At 43.5% G+C, this 21,181-nt stretch overlaps 1 protein-coding gene across 1 annotated transcript in view; it reads right to left on the minus strand.

Annotated features, from left to right (window-relative positions):
- Positions 1-2,620: 2,620 nt before the first annotated feature.
- The window catches only part of LOC149848945 (sulfatase and phosphatidylinositolglycan class N domain-containing protein), a 169,914-nt gene continuing 151,353 nt past the window's right edge, over positions 2,621-21,181 (minus strand). Inside the window, exons 11-18 of the mRNA XM_089998238.1 lie at positions 10,955-11,099; positions 10,755-10,863; positions 10,293-10,395; positions 9,992-10,181; positions 3,812-3,910; positions 3,663-3,721; positions 3,358-3,463; positions 2,621-3,017 (exon numbers count right to left, since the gene is read on the minus strand). Of these exons, the coding sequence (XP_089854364.1) occupies positions 2,856-3,017; positions 3,358-3,463; positions 3,663-3,721; positions 3,812-3,910; positions 9,992-10,181; positions 10,293-10,395; positions 10,755-10,863; positions 10,955-11,099 (973 nt within the window). The 3' untranslated portion in view covers positions 2,621-2,855. The remainder of the gene's footprint in view (positions 3,018-3,357; positions 3,464-3,662; positions 3,722-3,811; positions 3,911-9,991; positions 10,182-10,292; positions 10,396-10,754; positions 10,864-10,954; positions 11,100-21,181) is intronic.

Below are 21,181 nucleotides of genomic sequence, written 5' to 3' on the forward strand. Positions count from 1 at the left end.
GGAGGAACTGCCAGCAAGGACGGATCAGAGCTGTATCGCAGTAACTGCGCCAGCTGGTCTTCACCTCCCGCAGATCTCACCACGTTTATAGATTTTCGTACATGTTCGAAGGGTAGTTTCGTCAATTAGCGTCGAGAGCCTGTCTGCCCTAACCGCATGAGTTTCTATTAAATCCCTATAATGCCCTTACGAAGATTGCACATTAGGCTCGGACTAGGGAAGTAAACGGCTAGCTGGGTTTGGTTGAGGTCATCAAACAGGAGTATGGTTCCCAGAGCTAGGGCTCCGTTGACTAAGTGGTTAAGGTTGTAAAATTTGACTGTAACCTTGACTAGGTTTGACTCATAGGGTGCTCTCGGAATGTGGTTGGCTACGTTAGGACTCAAGACACACACTTAATGTTGGCCCAATTCGTAATTTGTTCTCGTATTGTATATCTTGGGACAACTTTGGATTGATTATGTCTACTCGAACTGAACAATTTTCCAAGTCAAACCCCACCACTAACGCAGGTGAGTTCCATGTTGGGTCACTCAACTCAACAATGGTCGCTCACCGCTTTGAGTGAAGTAAACCGTCCAGATTTGGCCATGGTTTGTCAAACACCCACAACTTGGCTTGGTCAACCATGACCATCAAACCACAGGGCAAGGTCGTCTGCCCACAAGGTGTTGGGTGATCCGTACCCCTTGTTGAGTTGTCTACAATCAAGAGAGAACCCCAATTCGGCTCAAATTTGATGCATAACGAATTAACAAGCGCAAATGGCAAATGTGAATGGATATTGGAATAATATTCTACATTTGAGATATAAAAAGTAAACAAAGATAAAATAATTTAAAGGGTTTAGTTTGATGTCATAGTTTATAAAATGAGGTAAGAACTAAGAAGCAGACACAGCTAGCCAACATGCAAATGGCATTTTGGTCAAAGAAAAAGTCTACGTCCCCGTCTTCACGTTCTTTCCCCAGAAGCAAGGACTGATGAGCTTTACCTCTTGGCACCCCCACAGTAAAACCCAGACAGTTAAAGAAAGGCTATAAATATAAAATATACAACTAAGTCTTGTTCATTGACATTACAGTGTGCATTTCCCTACTTCATGCCTGCTACTTTCAGACCTTCACTACATCCGCATTCTTCCGCCATGCCTTTGCGTTCTCTGGTTTTCATAACCATCTTGGCCTTATGCGTAGCTGTGGTACATACCCTTGTTCGGTTTCCATGCATGCTGCATTCAATTTAATGCATCGATCCCTTCTTTTAACTCTTCTTGCTACAACACCAGGTTTCATCTGATGAGTACATGGAAGGAGAGGACTCTGTGATCAAACTGGTACGTTTGGTATCGGAATGTATCCGATAAAAATGAGTACTTGCCAAAGTTCTCTTTTTTAATATTGTTTGTGTTGGTTTTTTCTGCTTTTGTTAGAGTTTTAAATAGGGTTTTGGTTCTGTCAATTGACTCGGTGGAGACTCGGCTGATTTAGGCGTCTCCACCGAGTCGAGTCTTTTTGGGGATTTTTCTGGTTAGTAGTAGTAGTAGCTGAGGCAGTTTTCTTCTTTTTTTTTTTATTAGAGATCAAGTCTTTTTTCGATGAATAGTAGCTAAGGAAGTTGATTGTGGTGGTTTTTTTAGCCTCATGTGAGAGGATCGAACCGGAGGCTCATGGAGGACATAGGTTTGGTTTCCCGATACACTTTTGCCTATTTCTTGTTTTTTTTTCTCTTATGGTATTTGTGAGATTGGTGTGGTTAGGCTGATGGGTGGGTGTTTTGGTTGCAGACTGTGATGAGTTGTGTGGGGAGAGGTGCAAGCTGCATTCGAGGCCCAATGTGTGCACGAGGGCGTGTGGGACGTGCTGTGTGAGATGCAGGTGTGTGCCGCCAGGGGCGTGGGGAAACAGGGAGCTGTGTGGCAAATGCTACACGGATATGACCACTCATGGAAACAAGACCAAATGCCCATGAAATCCTTCTCTCATACGTGTGTAGAGTTTTCCATGTCGATTCGTGTGTAGCTGGTTCTCTTATTTTCTTTAATAAGAGGGAGTGTCTGGAAACTGCTACATGGACATGACTACCTGTGGAAACAATACCAAGGGCCGATAAAACTCTCTCTCTCTCTTTGTATGCATAGATATGCGTTCTTGTGCCGTTTTGTGTGTAGCACTTCCCCTTTCTTTAGATAATGTGCAAGTTGGTAACCTTTCGCTGTTTTGAAGACTCTCTCTGTCTGGCATGGTTAAATGTGCGTTATTGTTGTCAGATAACGTGAACTTGTGCTTCGATACTGCCCAAAGTGTTCTCTCTCTCTCTCTCTCTCCACGAATGTCGATTTTGAATTGGCGGTTTCAGTCCTGTCTCAACTCTGAAGACAGTGATGATGGTTCTTGTGGAGGTGGGAGTGTATTCGAGATGGGGCCCACATCCATGCGAAACGGAGAGCATATATGTCCATCAAAGATATGCCGTTCGTGTAGTTGTTTGCATTGATATGGGCAAGCACAAGCACATTTTCTGTTAGAGAACTGGCCCTTTGTAATTAAACTGGAAGAGAATAAACTAAGACCATATAAAACCCTAGGAAGAGAATAAACTGAGGGAGTCTGGACAATCATGCCAAGCAAGGAAGCCTTTCAATTTTTATAAACCACAATGAAATGAGCAAACCTCAAAATTTTTTGTTACACGTTTGAACAACAAAGAATTTTTAGCATGTCCAACAAATAACAGTACACTGAACAACGCATTCATGCTGACAGCAGCAAGAGTGAACTCTTCTACAGAGAAATGCGCTTCCGTAGAGACTAGAGAAAACAAGTGCTTGGTTGTCGACTAAATTGCAAGTCGCATCACATTGCTTTCCAGGATGGATGAGATGGTCCAACTTGAATATCTTTTGTATAAACATTCGTGAGAGCAAAAAGCAATAGCACAAAGACAACTTGCGCACTCATGATTCCAAAATGACTGATGCTGTTACCAATTTCCATCCAGCTCCCTGTGTTGCGGACCTGTTAAATCCATCACATAAGGAGAATTTCAATAAATTTGGCTGGAAAAGAATATTAGAGCTTAATGCACATATAAAATAGGCATCCACTACTGAAAAGATGCAACAAAAACCTGTCCCTGTGTATATAAGAAACATTAAGACGCCCATGGTCTTCAAGCAATAAAGACTCGTAAACATAAATATCACCTACGAAACTATCTATTCTACAACTTTGCAAATGAGCAGAGCAGCTTCCAAAATCACCAAAAGTGTTTCCCAATCCTAGTTTATGTAGCACAAAAATAATTCATTATTTACATAGATTAGGAATTCGAGAAACACTTTCACGAGGAACATACCAGGAAAAAGAAATGAATTGTCATAACATCGGAGAATAAGATCACAATAAAATAGCACCCCATTCGCATAACGTTGATTAGCTTGGTTATGGCACTGAAGACACATCTGGATTCAAGTGCCAAAAGAAAAAGATATTATAAAAGGTGCAATAAGAAAAGACAGAAAAAGAGAAAGGTACTTCTGTTGAATGCATTTTGCAGTTAAAATAAATAAGCCAAACTTCCTAATTAGAATGCAGCATAAGATCTGAATCACAAAAAATATTACTGAAATTCTAAACGTGTTGAATGAACATTGGACTTACATGACAAGCATGAACGGGATAAACAACTTAAAGATCAGTAAGGTTGACATCAAAAATGGCTGCAAACAAAAAAAATCAGTTAGAGAAAAAAATTTAGCAACTAGATGGGGAGAAACATTAAAAAAAACATAGAGCAAGAGTTTGCTAACATTGAACACTGTGATGAACCTGTAGACGGATGAAATCTCAAAGCTAGCTATGCTAGCAAAATTACCCGTACCAAAGAAAGCAACATTGAACAGAACCAACTGCAAGACAAAGTTGGAATCAGATATATGAACTAGAAAAGCTACCTTGAGCATATATAGATAAATACTCACACGGATTTTCTTATAATTGTAACACACACCCAAAACCTAAAGACCGATAAGAGCCCACCACTTTTAATAAGATTAAAATCATGATTTTGAAACGTCCAATCAATAAAATATCCTCCAAATCAAGTAAATTTGATGCCAAAGTAGGATTCTAGCAAATGACAAATATGATAAAAAATACAGATGCACTTTGGAAAAAGAACATTACTGTGCAAAATTATTCAAATCCAAAGAATATAGTGCATTCCAGTTGTTAGTTTTGGATCATGGATCCGACCCGCACCACATTCCAAGGATCCATCCTGGGATGCGTGGGCGGTGGCATGTTTGTAATTTACTTTTATTTCTTGTGTAATGTCATACCCTTTACAACACTTATAAATAATAAGTAAAAGAGGGAAAACCCTATTGCCGCCGACTTCTCTCTTCTATCTCCTCTCTTCTCTTCTCTCTCCTCTCTCTTTACCTCACCTTTAACACTTGCAGGTCGATATTTCTGACATGGTATCAAAGCACAGGCGCGGCGTCAATCATCTAGAAGACCTATAAGGACCAGCACGTGCGTCAAAAGGACGTAGGCTTTATTTCTGTCTTGTTTCCCTTAATCAGATTTCTTTATTTCTCATTTTCTTAATCTGATTTCACGTCATTCTAGTTTCCCTTTTTTATTCTTCTCATTCTCAATATTTCTGGTATGCACGTCTTAACATCCTGTTTCAGTCTGCCGAGTTTTTGTTTTTCTCCCCAAAATATTTTTTATTCTTTCTTTTATTTCTGGTTCGCACGTTACTATTCATCTGTATAACGTGTGTGCTGATATTGTTTTCAGCACACAGCATTGTTGTTTCCTTTTCTCTGTGTAACGTGTGTGCTGATATCATTTTCAGCACACAGCAACATTGTTGTTTCCTTTCTCTGTGTAACGTGTGTGCTGATATTATTTTCAGCACACAGCAACATTGTTGTTTCTTTTTCTCTGTGTAACGTGTGTGCTGATATTATTTTCAGCACACATCAATTGTTGTTTACTCATCAATACACTGTTAGAACAGTTTGGCTTCTCATTCTTCATATAATCCATGGATTCCAAGTTGAACCCTAGTTTTCTTACTCACCTCATGACCCACAAGTTATCTCATGATAACTACTTACTTTGGAAACGTCAGATTGTGCCTTTTATTCGCAGTCATGGTCTTTATGGGCATCTAGATGGGCGATCACCCGCTCCACCTACACATATCATGCAAGAAATAACAGGTGAAGATGGGAAGGTGAGTCAACTTCGAACCACCAATCCTGCTTATGACATATGGGTGATCAGACATTAGTTGCTTACATAACTTCCACACTTTCTGATCGTGTTTTACAAACTATTTCTGATGATCAATCTGCTGCCGAGTTGTGGAATGGACTAGCTCATTCTTTTTCTCAAGTTTCCGAATCTCGGGCTTTGCAACTCAAGTGGCAATTCCAATCCATGCGAAAAGGAAACAAATCCATTACAGAGTTCATGGGGGATGTCAGGGTTATTACAGATCAGTTAGCTGCCATTGGAAGTCCTGTATCAGATAAGGACATGGTACAACAGGTATTAGGTAGCCTTGGACCTGAATATCGCATGTTTTGCACAGCACTCCAGGTTGTCTCAGTTCTTCCATGTTTTGATGATCTTCAATCTAAGCTTTTGCAATATGAGGTCAGTTTAAATTAGGAACATGCGTCAAATGATACTCATCCTGTGATGATGGCACATACGCCTATTCAAACAGGAGTTTCATTTACTCTTCCTCGTCCCAATGGAACAACTATAAACAAAGGAGGATTACTACCTACACCAGGTGAAGGAGGCCTTGGCTCAGGCAGTGTACCACGAGGGGGACGTGTTCCTACTTGTTTTCTATGCAATAAGTGGGGACATGTTAAAGCAAATTGCTGGTACAATCCTCAGAATCGGAACAAAACAGGGAGGCCAGAGCAGAGGGCAACTCAGACGTTTGCACGCACTCCTCAGGGACAAGTTCTTCCACAGGACGTACAAAATATCCTTATGACTACTTTCAATCAGATGAACTTGCACCAAAATGATGAAGGTATATGGTATATTGATTCAGAGGCAGCAACACATGTTACTTCTGATGCAGGTAAATTTTCTCACTTGACTCCTTACACTGGAAATGGCATTATAGTCATAGGAGATGGATCTCACCACCCCATCTCTCACACTGGAAATGTCTCCCTTTCTTTGCCTGAATCTCAATTACCCTTGTCAAATGTCTTACTCACACCCGCTATTCAAAAGAATATTCTATCTGTGTCTAAATTAGTTGATGAAACAAATTCTTCCATTGAATTTACTCCTGTTTATCTTAAGGATCTTCACACCAAGAAGACGCTCGCTAAAGGTGAACGGCGCGGGAACATGTACGTCTTTGAAGAATCTCATGTGCCTTTGAAGACATTGTCTTCCGTAGCCGTGGCTTTTTCAGCTCCTTCCTTTCTCCAACATTTTTGAGTCGATCCACAAATCATAGTTCTTCATCTAGAGTCTTGAAACTTAATAAGCCAGACTTATGGCATCTTCGTTTGGGTCATTGTAGTCAAGTTTTTCTTGACAAGTTGTCTGCTAAAGGTCTAATACCCGCAGTCAGTTTAGAGTCAAAATGTCCAAGTTGTCATTTATGCAAAAGTCATGTACTTCATTTTCATAGTATCAATAAAAGAGCAACAAAGCCTTTTGAGATTATATGCTTAGATGTTTGGGGTCCTGCGCCCATTGCCTCTCTTTCTGGATCTCGATACTATGTACTCTTTCTTGATTCTTACACTCGATTTAGTTGGATTTACTTCATGAAAAACAAACATGAAGTTTTCAAGTTGTTCAAACAGTTTCATGCACTAGTCCAAAACCAATTCAATACCAATGTTGTATATTTCCAGTGTGATAGGGGGGGGGGAGAATACATATCCCATGATTTTAGTGAATATTTGAAGGAGCATGGCATTACACGTAACATTTCTTGCCCTCATACCCCTCAACAAAATGGAGTAGCTGAGAGAAAACACAGGCATATTGTTGAGACAGCCTTGAGCATGATGCACACTGTGGGTATTCCCTTCTCTCTTTGGACCGAAGCTTTCCATACAGTTGTTTACGTTATCAACAGGTTGCCCATGACCATCCTTGAAGATAATTCTCCGTATTTTGTTCTTTATAATTGTCATCCATCATATGAAGAACTACATCCTTTTGGTTGTGTATGTTATGTTCACATTAATCATTCATTGAGAAATAAGTTTCAAGACAGAGATGTACAGTGCAAGTTTCTTGGGTATGCAGATGACTATAAGGGATACAGGTGTTATGATCCTCATACAGGCAAAATTCGGGTATCTAAAAATGTTGTTTTTTATGATGAAAATTTTGACACTCTGGGTTCGTCTTTCACAGATACACAGGACAGTTATGATCCTTGGCTCAGTGACTCACTTTTATATGACTCGTTGCCTTATGAGAATTCATCTTCATTGACAGACAATGAACCCTATACTTCCGATGTGGAACCGCATATGGAAGACATTCCTCCTACAACAACATCCTCACGTTTTTCTGGTCTTGTTTATTCTCGTAGAGCTCATCCAGTCAATGATGAGACTCCTCTACGACGTTCCACTCGGATTAGACATCCTATAGATCGCTGGGTAACTTATAACAATTTCTCTTTGGATTTTCAAACATTTCTAACCAGAGTGTCCAAAGAAACAAAGCCTTCCTCTTTTCATGAGGTTGTATATTCCCGTGCCTGGGTAGAGGCGATGAATGAGGAAATGGAAGCATTACATGAATGCAATACATGGGAAATTGTACCAAGGCCAGATAACAAGAATGTTGTAGGATCCAAATGGGTGTACAAGATCAAGCATAAACCGGATGGCAGTGTTGAGCGCTATAAGGCTCGTCTGGTCGCACGAGGCTTCACACAGCAGTATGGGCAGGACTACGATGAAACGTTTAGTCCAGTAGTAAAATTGGGCACCATCAGGATTATCATTGCATTGGCGTTACAACATGGATGGTCACTCAGTCAACTTGATGTTAAAAATGCTTTTCTACATGGTGAACTAAAGGAAGAAGTTTACATGGAGCAGCCACCTGGTTATAGTATGCATGATTCATCCAATTGGGTATGTAAACTTCGACGCTCTCTTTATGGCTTGAAACAAGCTTCTCGATCTTGGTTTGAGAGTTTTTCCACGGAGATCCAGCATCATGGGTTCACTAAAAGTGTTCTAGATCATTCATTGTTCATATTCAAAAGTGATTCAGCTATTGTTTGGGTACTTATATATGTTGATGACATCATTATTACCGGGAATGATGAGGTTCACATATCTTGGGTTAAGTCTATGCTGATGGCTAAATTCAAGATGAAAGACTTGGGTCCCTTGCGATATTTTTTGGGTGTGGAAGTTGATAGTCGACATGAGACTATTACATTGAGCCAACATAAGTACACCATTGACATTTTACTTGGTACAGGGATGGAGAATTGTAAACCAATTAGCACACCTTGCCTTCTAAATCATAAGCTAAGTGCTAAAGAAGGCACTACTTATCATGATCCTACTTTGTATCGTCGAGTTGTAGGGATGTTACAATACTTAACATTCACTAGGCCTGACATAGCATACTCTGTCAATCAGGCTTCACAGTTTATGCATGCTCCTACAGATGTACATATGGAAGGAGTAAAAAGGATCCTTCGGTATTTAAAGGGTACGATTGGAGATGGCTTGATGTACACCAATGACACAACTTATATGTCAGGGCATCGACTATTCACCTACACAGACGCGGACTGGGCTGGTGATCCTGACGAGCGCAGAACAGTTTCGGGGTATTGCATTCTTATTGGCAATAATATTGTAACATGGAGTAGTAAGAAGCAAAAGGCAGTGGCGTGATCTAGTACTGAAGCAGAGTATCGTGCAATGGCAGCAGGAACAGCCGATGTTACATGGGTGAGACATCTACTGCAAGAATTACAAGAACTGATCTCGTCCTCTATGCTTCTTTGCGATAATCAGAGTGCTATTAATATTGCCTTCAATCCCATCCTTCATTGTCGCACGAAGCATATCGAGATCGATCAACACTTTGTTAGGCAAAAGGTGGAAGAAAAAGAAATTGAACCTGCATATGTTCGGTCAGATATGCAAGTTGCTGACATCTTTACCAAGGGATTATCCACTCATCAATTTTGGGCACTCAAAGACAAGTTGAGCATGATCAAAGACCATACTCAACTTGAGGGAGGCTGTTAGTTTTGGATCATGGATCCGACCCGCACCACATTCCAAGGATCCATCCTGGGATGCGTGGGCGGTGGCATGTTTGTAATTTACTTTTATTTCTTGTGTAATGTCATACCCTGTACAACACTTATAAATAATAAGTAAAAGAGGGAAAACCCTATTGCCGCCGACTTCTCTTCTCTCTCCTCTCTCTTTACCTCACCTCTAACACTTGCAGGTCAATATTTCTGACACCAGTAGATACTAAGCATTTATTGAATGACGAAAAACATTTCTTCACAGCTCTGATCTCTTATTTTAGTTGCAAGATCTAACAATGGAGGTGGGTCTCAATAAGCCCATCAATGGGGAGAGGGGAGAATAGTGGCCATCCAACTTTAAGTTGTGCATGTGTGTGTGTGTGTGTGTGTGTGTGAGAGAGAGAGAGAGAGAGAGAGATACATTTAGATTCAATAAATTTCACACAACATAGGAACCAGAAAAAACGAACAGCAGATGCTACCACATTCAACTCATAATCTGTTGATACCAATGACCATACCAGTCATTGACATTAGAACAAGATACAAGAGAAATGAAAGTGAATTTTACACATAAGAAAGACAATATTAAAACACTTACAAGTCATAGTAAATGGATATAAGCCAACAACCAGTTAGTTCTCTTAATATAAACATGTTTCAATAAGAAGCCACTTACAAAGGACAATGGAACTCTCAAGTCTGCTAAACATAAAGGCCTTTCATCATTGTCATGAAAGACATTATCTTCTATGTGTTCAGCATGGAAAGATGCTTGTTTTGGAATGGCCAAATGTTGACCAAGACATTCTATCAATACCCATGCCATGAGAACAAGTGCAAAAGCACCATAAAATACAGCTTCGTATCTGTAAAAGGATGAAAACTACAAATAGTAAGAACTGAATATGAAAGGTTCCTTATCAACAGCTATGAAAAATGATAGAGCACAAGCCCCATAAGTTGAAAAAGATAAATACCCTATTGACAGAAGTAGGAAGGAAGGGGCAAAACCGAGAAACACAGAAGAAAGGCGAGCTAGTAATCGCTTTGGTGAAAATAATGGAAGAACCAATGATACACCTGTTGATAAGTAAACAAGATAAAAAATCAAGAACAGTTATCAACAAGGGGAACACAGCCAAACATAAGAATGCTTTAATCTTTTTCATCAAAAAAAAAATCTGTTATGCAGATAAAGAAATTATTTTTATTCAAGAATTTTTTTTTTCTTATTGGAAGACAACTTCTTCAGATATCCACATAATCTTGATCGCTTTCCTATTTTAAATTTGTAGAACTATCTTCCATAGTAACTCTTAGATTACTGTAACAGCAACACCAAATAGACACTACATGCAAACGAAAGAAAATGCAGAATCCACTAACCCATGTAAAGGTGGCAATCCTAAAAAAACAATGTGCAAGAAGTTGAAGAATACCAGCTAAAAACCAATTTATCAACTGGTAAATTGTCGGCAGTTCCTGCTTATTGGCTCTATGGGAAGTTGTCAATGATACCATTGTTGACGCTAGTCCAATCAAGAGTACCTATTCTCAATAGATGTAAACAAAGAGGCTTAGTATTCTTCCAAACATACAACACCTGAAAGATATTGACCTAAGAGACTTAATCATTTACCTGAAAGTAAAACAGCTTTTGGGACTCCAGAATTTGTTGTCTTTCGCAACAGATGGTGCTTTGCCAAGATTGTTCCCTTTGAGTGGTCATATCAAACCATCGGGACCAAATACCAATTAGAATAATGATACCTCCACTTGCTACACTACATAAAGGGGAAATACACAGATCATCTTTGCTCAACAAGATGCCATTATTATTAGACTTCATTATAGGCATTGATCAGCTAGTAACACTTATAAACCAAGCACAAAAGTATACCCAAAATAAAACACATGAAACAAGAAAAATTAGCAGACCTGATCATGTTGCCAGTAAACTGTGGTGGAAGTGCTCAACTTTAAGAATAACATAACATCATTGTATTTCTAGTAAAACACACTAAAAATAGTTTATAAATACATTTATTTATGTGTGTTTGTATGTATGCTTGTTAAATGTGTCTTTGGTAGAAATGTGTGCACCATAAATGTAAAACCCGAAAAAAAAACTTGGATTCGGGTCGGATCCGGACCCAACCTGAGGCCACCGCCTCCCTCGCGCCTTCTAAAGACAGTGAGGCAGGGGAGGGGTTTCAAATAGAAACCCCCTTTCCCCTCTTGCTCTCTCGTTTCTCTTTGTACTCCCTCTCCACTTTCACTTCACGCCGGCAACCTCACCGCCACCGGCGACTTCCTCCAGCAGCCCAAGTAACTCTAACCCCTATGTCTCCTCTTCTCTCTCCCCCGACCCACTCTCCTCATGCTTGCCGAGCAGCAGCCTCTGGCGACACATGCACGCCAACGACCTTCCCTCCAACGACCTCCAGGTACGCACCCTTTTTCTCTTCTTCTCCTTTTCCTTCTGTCTCACTCCCTCACTTCTCTGTTTGCACAGGGAGGGGCTGAGCCACCTCCCTGCTTCCTTAAATAGCAGGGGAGGGGCTGAGCCCCCTCCCTGCGATGTGTTTTGCGAGGGAGGGGCCCAGCCCCCTCCCGATGCCTCTCTTTGCAGGAGAGGGGTCGAGCCCCTCCCTGCGTGCCGTATTTGGCGGGGGAGGGGTTGAGCCCACTTCCTACGTCTCCTTTTGGCAGGGGAGGGGTCGAACCCCCTCCCTGCACCATCGTTAGCAGGAGAGGGGCCCAGTGTAATAAACTGAAAAAAAAAATTAAGCTTGGACTCGGGTCGGATCCGGACCCGACCCGGACCCAAAAGGGAGGCACCGCCTCCCGTGTCTTTTGAAGACAGCGAGGCAGGGGTTTCAAAGAAAACCCCCGCCCCCCTTTCTTCCTCTCTCGTTCTCTCTCCCCGACTCGGCTCTGCACTCTCTCTCGCTGGAGACCCCTATGAACCCGACGTTGCCGCCACCTGCGACCTCCCTCCGCTGCCGCCGATGCCGCCACCGGCGACCACCAGGTACGCCCCTCTTTTCCCTCTTTCGTTCGCCACTTTTTCCCCTTCTCTCCCCTCTGCCGCGTCTCTCTCTCGTTGTCGCCTGCGATTGGAGACGCCGGCGATCGAAGCTGACGGGCGGCCTCCGAGCTCCGACGATCGCATCGTCGGCAACCTGCTAACTAGCGACGTGGAGGTACTCCTCCACGGCCAGCTTCTTAGAGGGACTATGGCCGTTTAGGCCACGGAAGTTAGAGGCAATAACAGGTCTGCGGTGCCCTTAAGTAAGGATTGACAGACTGAGAGCTCTTTCTTGATTCTATGGGTGGTGGTGCATGGTCGTTCTTAGTTGGTGGAGCGATTTGTCTGGTTAATTTCATTAATGAACGAGACCTCAACTTGCTAGAACCTCCCCTACCTGCCTTTGGTTCAGGTAAGTCGGCAGGGGCCAAGCCCCTGCCACTTAGCCGACAGGTCGGCAGGGGTAAAACCCCTGCCGCCTGTGAGAAAGGTTCTGGCAGGGAATTTGGGGCCCCTGCCTGCCCTTTTGTGTTCACAAGGAAGGTCGAGACCCCTCCCTGTCTCTTCTTGGTCATAGGGAGGGTCGAGCCCTCCCTGTCCCTTCTTTTTCACAGGGAGGGCTCGACCCTCCCTGTCTCTTTTTGTCATGCAGGGGAGGGTTCGACCCTCCTTGCCTCTAGTTGTTGCGGGGAAGGGTTCGAGCCCTCCCTGCCTATGTGCTATGCAGGGGAGGGTTCAACCCCCCTCTGCTTTCGTAATATGCAGGAGGAGGGGTCGAGCCCCCTCCTCAGTCCCTTGATGTTAGGGGAGGGGTCGAGGCCCTCCCTGCTTGTCTTTTATACAGGGGGAGGGGTTGAGCCCCTCCCTGCTTGTTTATTGCGTAGGGAAGGGGTCAATCCCCTCCCCTGTTTTCGTGTTTCGCTGGAAAGGGGCCGAGACCCCCCCTTCCTCCCTCTATTGTTCAGGGGAGGGCTGAGCCCTCCCTGTGTTCTATTCTGCTTGGCAAACAGGGGCTCATCCCCTATCTTTGTTTCTTTTTGCAGGACAGAGCAGGGTCGTCGTCGTCGTCCTTTTGCAGAGATGGCAGAGGACCGAGTCCCCTAGCCCTCTTTGCATATTCAGCAAGCAGGGTGCGGCCTCCTGCCTCCCCCTTAGTGGCTTGCAGGGAAGGGCCTCGCCTCCTTACTCTCTTGGCAGGCAGGGTGAAGCCTCTCTCGTTGTCTTCTTCGGGAAAGGGCACGACCCCTCTGCCTCCTCGGAGTCCGCTGACAGCAAGTCAACAGGGGCTCGCAGCCCCTGCCCCTGCTTCTTGCGCTTATAGCAGGTGCACATGTGCACAGTGCCCCTAACGTTCTATTTTTGGTGGTAGCTTGCTAAGATCGTTATTTTTGCAGCTCGTGCAACGGATCCTGATCGCGTTCCGCGACCCAAGCCGTCCACCGCTTACACTCGCAGACGCCAGCAAGCTTGCAACTCCCAAAGGTAGGGGAAGATTGCACAAAAGACTTGGACAATTGAATTAAGTTCAATTAACTAAAAATGGACCATTAAATAACTATATATATAGAGAGAAATATATATATATATATATATATATATATATATATTTATACGAGTACACATTTAACTCAAGGACGCAGTTTCGCGATCCTTATCCTTTACTTTGTCGTCGTGCATCGCGTGAAGGTTTTGCATTGCACTCCTGCTTACAGTTTTTACTTTGTTGTTGCGCATCGCGCAAAGGTTCTGCGTTGTACTCCTGCTTACAGTTTTTACTTGCCGTTGCGCATTGTGCCGAGGGTTTGCGCTGCACTTCTGCTTACCGCCTTTACTTTGTCGTCGCGCTTTGCGCCTAGGTTCTTGCTTTTGCATATGTGTTGGTATTGCCTTGCTATTGCAGATGCGTGCAGGTTCTTGCTCTTTGTGTATGCCTTAAAGGCATCCTCGTAGAGGATGCAAGGGGCATTTACCACTCTCCCTCTTGCGATAAGAGTTCAGTCGGGAGCGAGCGACACATCCTCATCTAAGGAGAGGGATACCTCGCAGGGATCCTGGCTTTTCGTGTGCGCAGTCCTGCAGAGTCGACCTGAGATTTTAGGGAGCTGCGCAAAAACATCAAAGACTGCTCCAAATCGAAGCATTTGGAAGGATGTGACTGGCTGGTTCTGCTCGCCTTTTTGGCATATCTCGGGTGATCCCGAATTGGGGGTTCGAGCGAACTTCTTAGCGGGTGTTCTGTTGAGAAACTTGTATCCCGTCTATCGAGGCCGGTATCGAGTCATGCGAGACATGTAGATACCCCGATAGCGGATGTGATTCGAGATAATCACATGCATAATGTTGGCACAAGGTACTGTTGTTTCAAAAGATAGAGTAAAGTTGATAAACTTTACATCTTTGTGAAACACTCCTGTTGAGGCTTCTATTGAGGAGTTATACCCCCTTCATCCTAGAGTACTTGTAGTCGTGCACGACACGTCTAGTACTGCGATGATCGGATGAGATGGTCGTGCGACCTCGAACAACGCAAAATGCAAAATGCTGTAATCACATACATGGCCTCACATTCGCCTTCACAGGCAAGATGCTCGAGTGGTTTATTGACCACAACATAGAATGGGTCGTTAGTTAAGCAACCCCTAACGCACCCATTCGCTTTTGGTTGTCTATCAAGGGAGATGACAGATTGGTACAAAAGTCCAATGGACAGGCTAGTTAACAACCACCCCACGGGCAATGATCCGGCCTCCCCAGTCATTGGAGTTAAGGGGAAAGGGGCTACAATAGTTAGCTAAAGACTTCTGCAGAAGTTGGATGCATCCGTGGCACTGCTTTTCAGCCTCTGGGGAATCCTCTCTCGGCTAAAGTCGTCCCCTTTGGAGCGGACTCAACTAGCTATTCGGGTTATTGAAAATACATAGAATAACAGACGCCCGAACTAGTCTCAGTTGTTTCTACGTTTTGCCTGCACGTGCCCGCAGGCCAGTAATTATCGAAACATAAGGTCTGTTCACACTGCTCGTTGAGTCATGAGATTCGCTTGCACTACTGACTCGCTTGCACTATTAATTCATTTGCACTACTGAATCGCCTGCTTGCTCGGTAGTTTAGTATGCTACTCGTTGAGTTGCACGCCTGTCAAGGCATTACTCTAGTTGGTTAAACTGCTTATACAGTTCTTTGCGGAGTAATAAGGAGCTTTTCATACTAGTTAAATGCTTATAATAATAGCATTATGCCAGTTGCTACATATTAGCATGTGACTTGCTTTATCCCTTGGTTGAACTGTTTGGTGCTTATTGTAGCGTAGCACCTATTGGCTTGCATCTCTTATGATTGATGTGATTGCATACAGCTCGTACTCTACGAACTGGTGGCAACTAGGATTGATGTGACCGCTTGTCTTATAAGCTGCTTGCATATTGTGATAAAACTGTTGTCGTATGATTGCTTATGGATGACTTGTGATGCAATGGTTTATGCCTTACGATTAATTTAATTACTTGTTGATGGACTGAACCATTTGATGGTAATTGTATGTTTTACGAGCATTGTTATGAGTGCTCGTCTTATTCAGTTGTTTTGTTTGGCTGACGGGTAGAGTTAGTTACTCTTCACCCATAGAATCAACTGGATTGCCATATTTGTGTGTTCTCATGTGTCGTTTACGCATGCTTTGAGGTCCTATTTGATGATTGCAATATTCCTTGTGGCAATAACACGATGCGTAGGACAATATGCTTTTATGTGAAGTGATACGATGCATATTGCCGATATGCATGCTTGTGCCCATATTGTGGCTACTGACCCCGAGGCGGTCAATGGTTTAGAGCAGTCGATTATTGATGCATGTATCACTGAGTGGGGTGTCTGTCGAGCACCTGATCTCCAAAGGATTATCTGCGAGGGCGTGTATGATCAAGACCAGGTACCCAGCTAGAGTGGTAGATTCTCTATGAGGATGTACACTGTCCACGAACGGGTAGCCGCAAAGGCAGTGAAATCCTGTGAGGAAGTGTATGGTCCAAGACCAGGTATACCATCTAGGGCGGAATTCCTTGTGAGGTTATACATTTCCCAGACCAGGTGATCCTGCGTTGATCTTGTTGTTTGTATTAGTAGCTATCGACCCTGAGAGCGATCATTTGTGTTGATGCGTGTATCGCAATGATTTTCATTGGATATGGCATTTGTTGGGGACCGGTCTCCCAAAGGTTTCGTTGTGAGGTTATACATTTCCCAAATCAGGTAACCCGACTAGAGTGGGAGATTCTCTGCGAGGACGTACATTGTCCACGAACGGGTAGCTGCAAAGACGGTGAACTCCTGTGAGAAAGTGTATGGTCCAAGATCTGGTATACCCTCTAGGGCAGTAATTCCTTGTCAGGTCGTGTATCTCCCGGACCGAGCGATCCGACGTGGATCTTGTGTTTTTACTTACCATAAAAAGTTATGGTGAGCTGTGATGATCTTCTGAGATTGTTTGTGATAGCCAACTATGAATTCATAGTTTCGGCTTTCTGTTTAGCATGATTACATGCATGACTTAGGTGTGAGAATCAAATCGTTAGAGATTTGAGTTAGTGATTATGCTTTGGACCTTCTACGAAAGGGTGAGTTTTTTTTAGAAAGTATGACGCCTTAGTGAATCATAACAAGTGGCAGTTGTCTGCGTAAGGTTTTGAGAGATGAGAATAGATTAAGGTTGTTCAGGACAAAGCGTTTGTTAGAGGTAATGGTGACAAACGATGTCCTGATGGTGATTAGATGCAGAGACCTTGTTCTAGGAACGAGAACAAGCTTGTTGCGTGGTGGTTCACAGCCTACGATCAATTGAATCGTATGCTGCGTTTGTCAGTTGCACTGCTGACTCGCTTGCACTACTTACTCGCTCGCACTACTTATTTGCTTGTTCTACTTACGTGTTTGCACTATTCACCTGCTTGCATTGTTTACCTGTTTAACTGCATATCTGCTTTAAACTGCGTAACCTACTCAATTAAATGTACTTAATTCAGTTTCTTGTGGTCTCTCTTGTGCACCTACTAGTTTTTCGCGAAACTAACCTATTCTATGGGTACAGGTGATGATTAGGTATACTACGGGCGATGGCGCGATCGCAAGATGGCTTCAAGACTTCTTCTTCCTGCTCTTAGCTCGCATCCTGGACGCTTGGGTTTGTATCGGATTTCCCTTAGGATATCCGAATCTTGTGAATTTTGGTTCTTTTAGCTAACGTGCCCAAAGTGTTCGGCTTGCCTTATGATTTATCAAAAGAAAAATCTTCCGCTGATTTCATAAACAAACTCCGAAGGAAAGAGATATTTCTAGTCTCTTGCCTGTTTTTCTGAAAAAGTTCGCAAGTTTGAAATTTGAGGCGTTACACCCAGCCTCCTCCCTGCACACTTTTACGGCAGGAGAGGGGGTCAAGCCCCTCCATGCTCCCTTTTTCCGGCAGGGGAGGGGTCGAGCCACCTCCCTGCACCTTCGTTGTTTAGGGGAGGGGCTGCGACCCTCCCTACATTTTCCAGTGACACGGAAGGGGCGAAGCCCCTCCCTGTATCCCTGTATGCAAGGGAGGGGCTGAGCCCGTTTCCTGCGTACCCTTTTACAGGGGAGGTGTCGAGCCCCTCCCTGCACCCTCAGTTTGGCGGGGGAGGGATCGAGCCCCCTCCCTGCGACTTCTCCTTCTAGTAGATAGGGGTGAAGCTCCCTGCCTCCCCCTTTTTGATCGACAGGCAAGGGCCTCGCCCCTACCTCCTTGCTCCTTCGGCAGGCAGGGGTGAAGCCCCCTGCCTCCCTTGTTTTTGGTTAGGCAAGGGCTTTACCTCTGCCTCTTTTCCACCTTGTCAGGCAGAGGCACAACCCCTGCCTACTCTCATTTTCGGAAGGCAGGGTCGCAGCTCCCGCCTCGGTCCGATTTTTCGAAAGGCAGGGGTTGCAACCTCTGCCTCTACCTGAACCGTTGAGAGGAAGGGGTGCAGCCCCCTGCCTACCCATTGTTTGGTGACAGTAGGTCAGCAGGGGCTCGCGGCCCCTACCCCTGCTTCTTTCGCGTTTAGTAGGTTCGCTGGGGCACGATGCCCCTGCCTCAGCTTCTTTCACGTCAGGACAGCGACAGCATCCATGTCGTCTCTACCTTTCTGATTGAGATAGCATGTTGACGTCTCACTTTTGCAGCTCGTACGATGGATCTCGCTCGTGCCTAGAGTCTTGAGCCATCAATCGCTTACACCCGCAGACGCCAGCAAGCTTGTAACTCCTTGAGGTAGGGGAAGATTGCATGGAGGACTGGGATAATTGAATTGAGTTTAATTAAATAAAAAGGACAATTAAATAAATATATATATGCATATATATATATATATTTATACGAGTATGCATTTAACTCAAGGACACGGTTTCACGATCCTTGTCCTTTACTTTCTGTCATGTCTTTCTTTTGCAGTCACGTTTTGCGCCCAGGCTTTGTGTTTGCACTCCTGCTTACAGTCTTTCTTTTGTCGTCGCGCTTTGCGCCCAGGCTCTTGGTTTTGCAAATGTTTCGTTAGTGCCTTGCTATTGCAGATGACGCTTAGGTTTTCGCTCATTGCATGCGCTATAAAGGTATCTTCGTGGAGGATGCAAGGGGCATTTACCACTCTCCCTCTTGAGACAAGAGTTGAGTTGGGAGCTTAATGATATGTCCTCGTCTAAGGAGAGGGATCCCTAGCAGGGATCCTAGCTTTTTGAGTGAGCAGTCCTGCAAAGTAGACTTGAGAATTTAAAGAGCTGCGCAAAAGCATCAAAGACTGCCCAAATCAAAGTATTTGAAAAGATGTGATTGGCTGGTTTTGTTCGTCTATTCGACATATCTCGAGTAACCCCGAAGTGGGGCTTGAGCAAACTTTTTAGCGGGGGTTCTGTTGAGAAACCCGTATCCGTTCATCGAGACCGGTATCGAATCATGCAAAACATGTAGATACCACGATAGCGGATAAGATTCTAGAAAATTGCATGCCAAATGTTGGCACAAGTTGTTGGCCATTTCAAAAGATAGATAATGTCAAAAGTAAAGTTTGAAAAACATTACATCTTTGTGAAACACTTTTGTTGAGGCTCCTATTGAGGAACTATACCTGGGGGTTGTTGCATATAGACAGTTTCATGTAAATCTCCATACAAAAAGGCATTCTTGACATCCAACTGAGACAAGGGTCATCCATAGTGCACTGCAACAGAGAGAACAAGACGAATAGTTCCAAGACGAGCGACTGGGGAAAAAGTTTCAAAAAAGTCAACACCATAAGTCTGAGTATAGCCTTTTGCAACCAACCGGGCTTTGTACCGTTCAATTGAGCCATCTGAGTTATATTTAATGGTATATACCCATTTGCAGCCAACAATATCTGCATCAGTTGGAGGATCAACCAAGTCCCAAGTGCCCCTAGAGCATAGGGCATTCATCTCATCCTGCATAGCCTGCATCCATTTGGGGTCGAATAGAGCCTGACTGTGATGAAGCAGAACAGAGGAGGCAAACAAAGCCGAGATAAAATTCTTCATGGATGCCCCAAGATTAACTTCAGAAACAAACTGAGAAATGGGATGAAGGGTGCACTGTCTTTTCCTTTTTCGCAGAGCAATAAGAAGATCCTCATCAAGAGCAAAAACTTCAGTATGCTCAGATATACTTGCCTCAGAAGAAGGAGATAATGGAGGTAGGTGGTAACCTGTGAGTATACACTATAGGAGGGTTTCTGTATCGAGACTCCCCAGAGGATGGAGCCACAGGCTGTGGAGTGAACGACTCTAAAGGAAAAGGAGGAATTGGCAAAGGAAAGACATCACCCTGACTCTCATGTAACCTTGGAGTAGAACTCGAGAAATATGGAGTAGACTCAAAGAAGGTAACATCCGCACTGACATACTCTTTATGGGATATAGGGTCATAGCAACGATATCATTTTTGATTCTTAGGATACCCAAGGAAAACACATTTAATAGACTGTGAAGCAAGTTTATCTCGTTCAGGACCCAGCTTATGCACAAAGCACACACATCCAAAAACTTTAGGGGGGATAGGAAAAAGAGGAACCTCAGGATGGAGAATTTGGATTGGGATTTGTTCTTCTACAGAACTTGAAGGCATGCGGTTTATAAGAAAACCAGCAGTCAAAACTGCATCTCTCCAGTATGACGCAGGCATATTGGATTGAATCATTAGGCACCGAGCAACATTGAGAATTTGTCTATGTTTCCTCTCAGCCACACCATTTTGTTGGGATGTATGAGGACATGTAAATTGAGGTTGAATCCCTTTATCAGAATAGAATTGAAGCAAGTCTTTGGATTTGAACTCAAGAGCATTATCAGTGCGAACAATTCTAACACACATGTCAAATTGAGTTTTTATTTCAACAATCAAAGATTTAAGAATGACAGTGCCTTGAGACCGATCTTTCAACAAGAACACCCATGATAACCTTGAGAAGTCATCAACAATGACCAAATAATAACGACACTGAGACCTACTAGGAATCCTACTCGGACCCCATACATCGACATGAAGAAGATCAAACAATCTTTGACTCGATGGACTTTGACTAGAGGGAAAAGAGCTTCGGCAATGTTTTCTCAATTGACATGTTTCGCATTGAAAAGAAACTGAGGGAGGTATATGAGGAATGACTCGACGAAGTTTTGACACTGGAAGATGACCCAGACGATGATGCCATAACAAAGGACTCGAGGAAGACGTAACAGCAGAATAGACAGAACCCACTGGTTGATGTAGATAATACACACCACCTTCCTCATAGCCGCCACCGATCCTCTTCCCCGTAAGCAAGTCCT

This window comes from Nuphar pumila, chromosome 1, assembly GCF_984573655.1.
Source record: "Nuphar pumila chromosome 1, dmNupPumi1.hap1.1, whole genome shotgun sequence".
Taxonomy (NCBI): domain Eukaryota; kingdom Viridiplantae; phylum Streptophyta; class Magnoliopsida; order Nymphaeales; family Nymphaeaceae; genus Nuphar; species Nuphar pumila.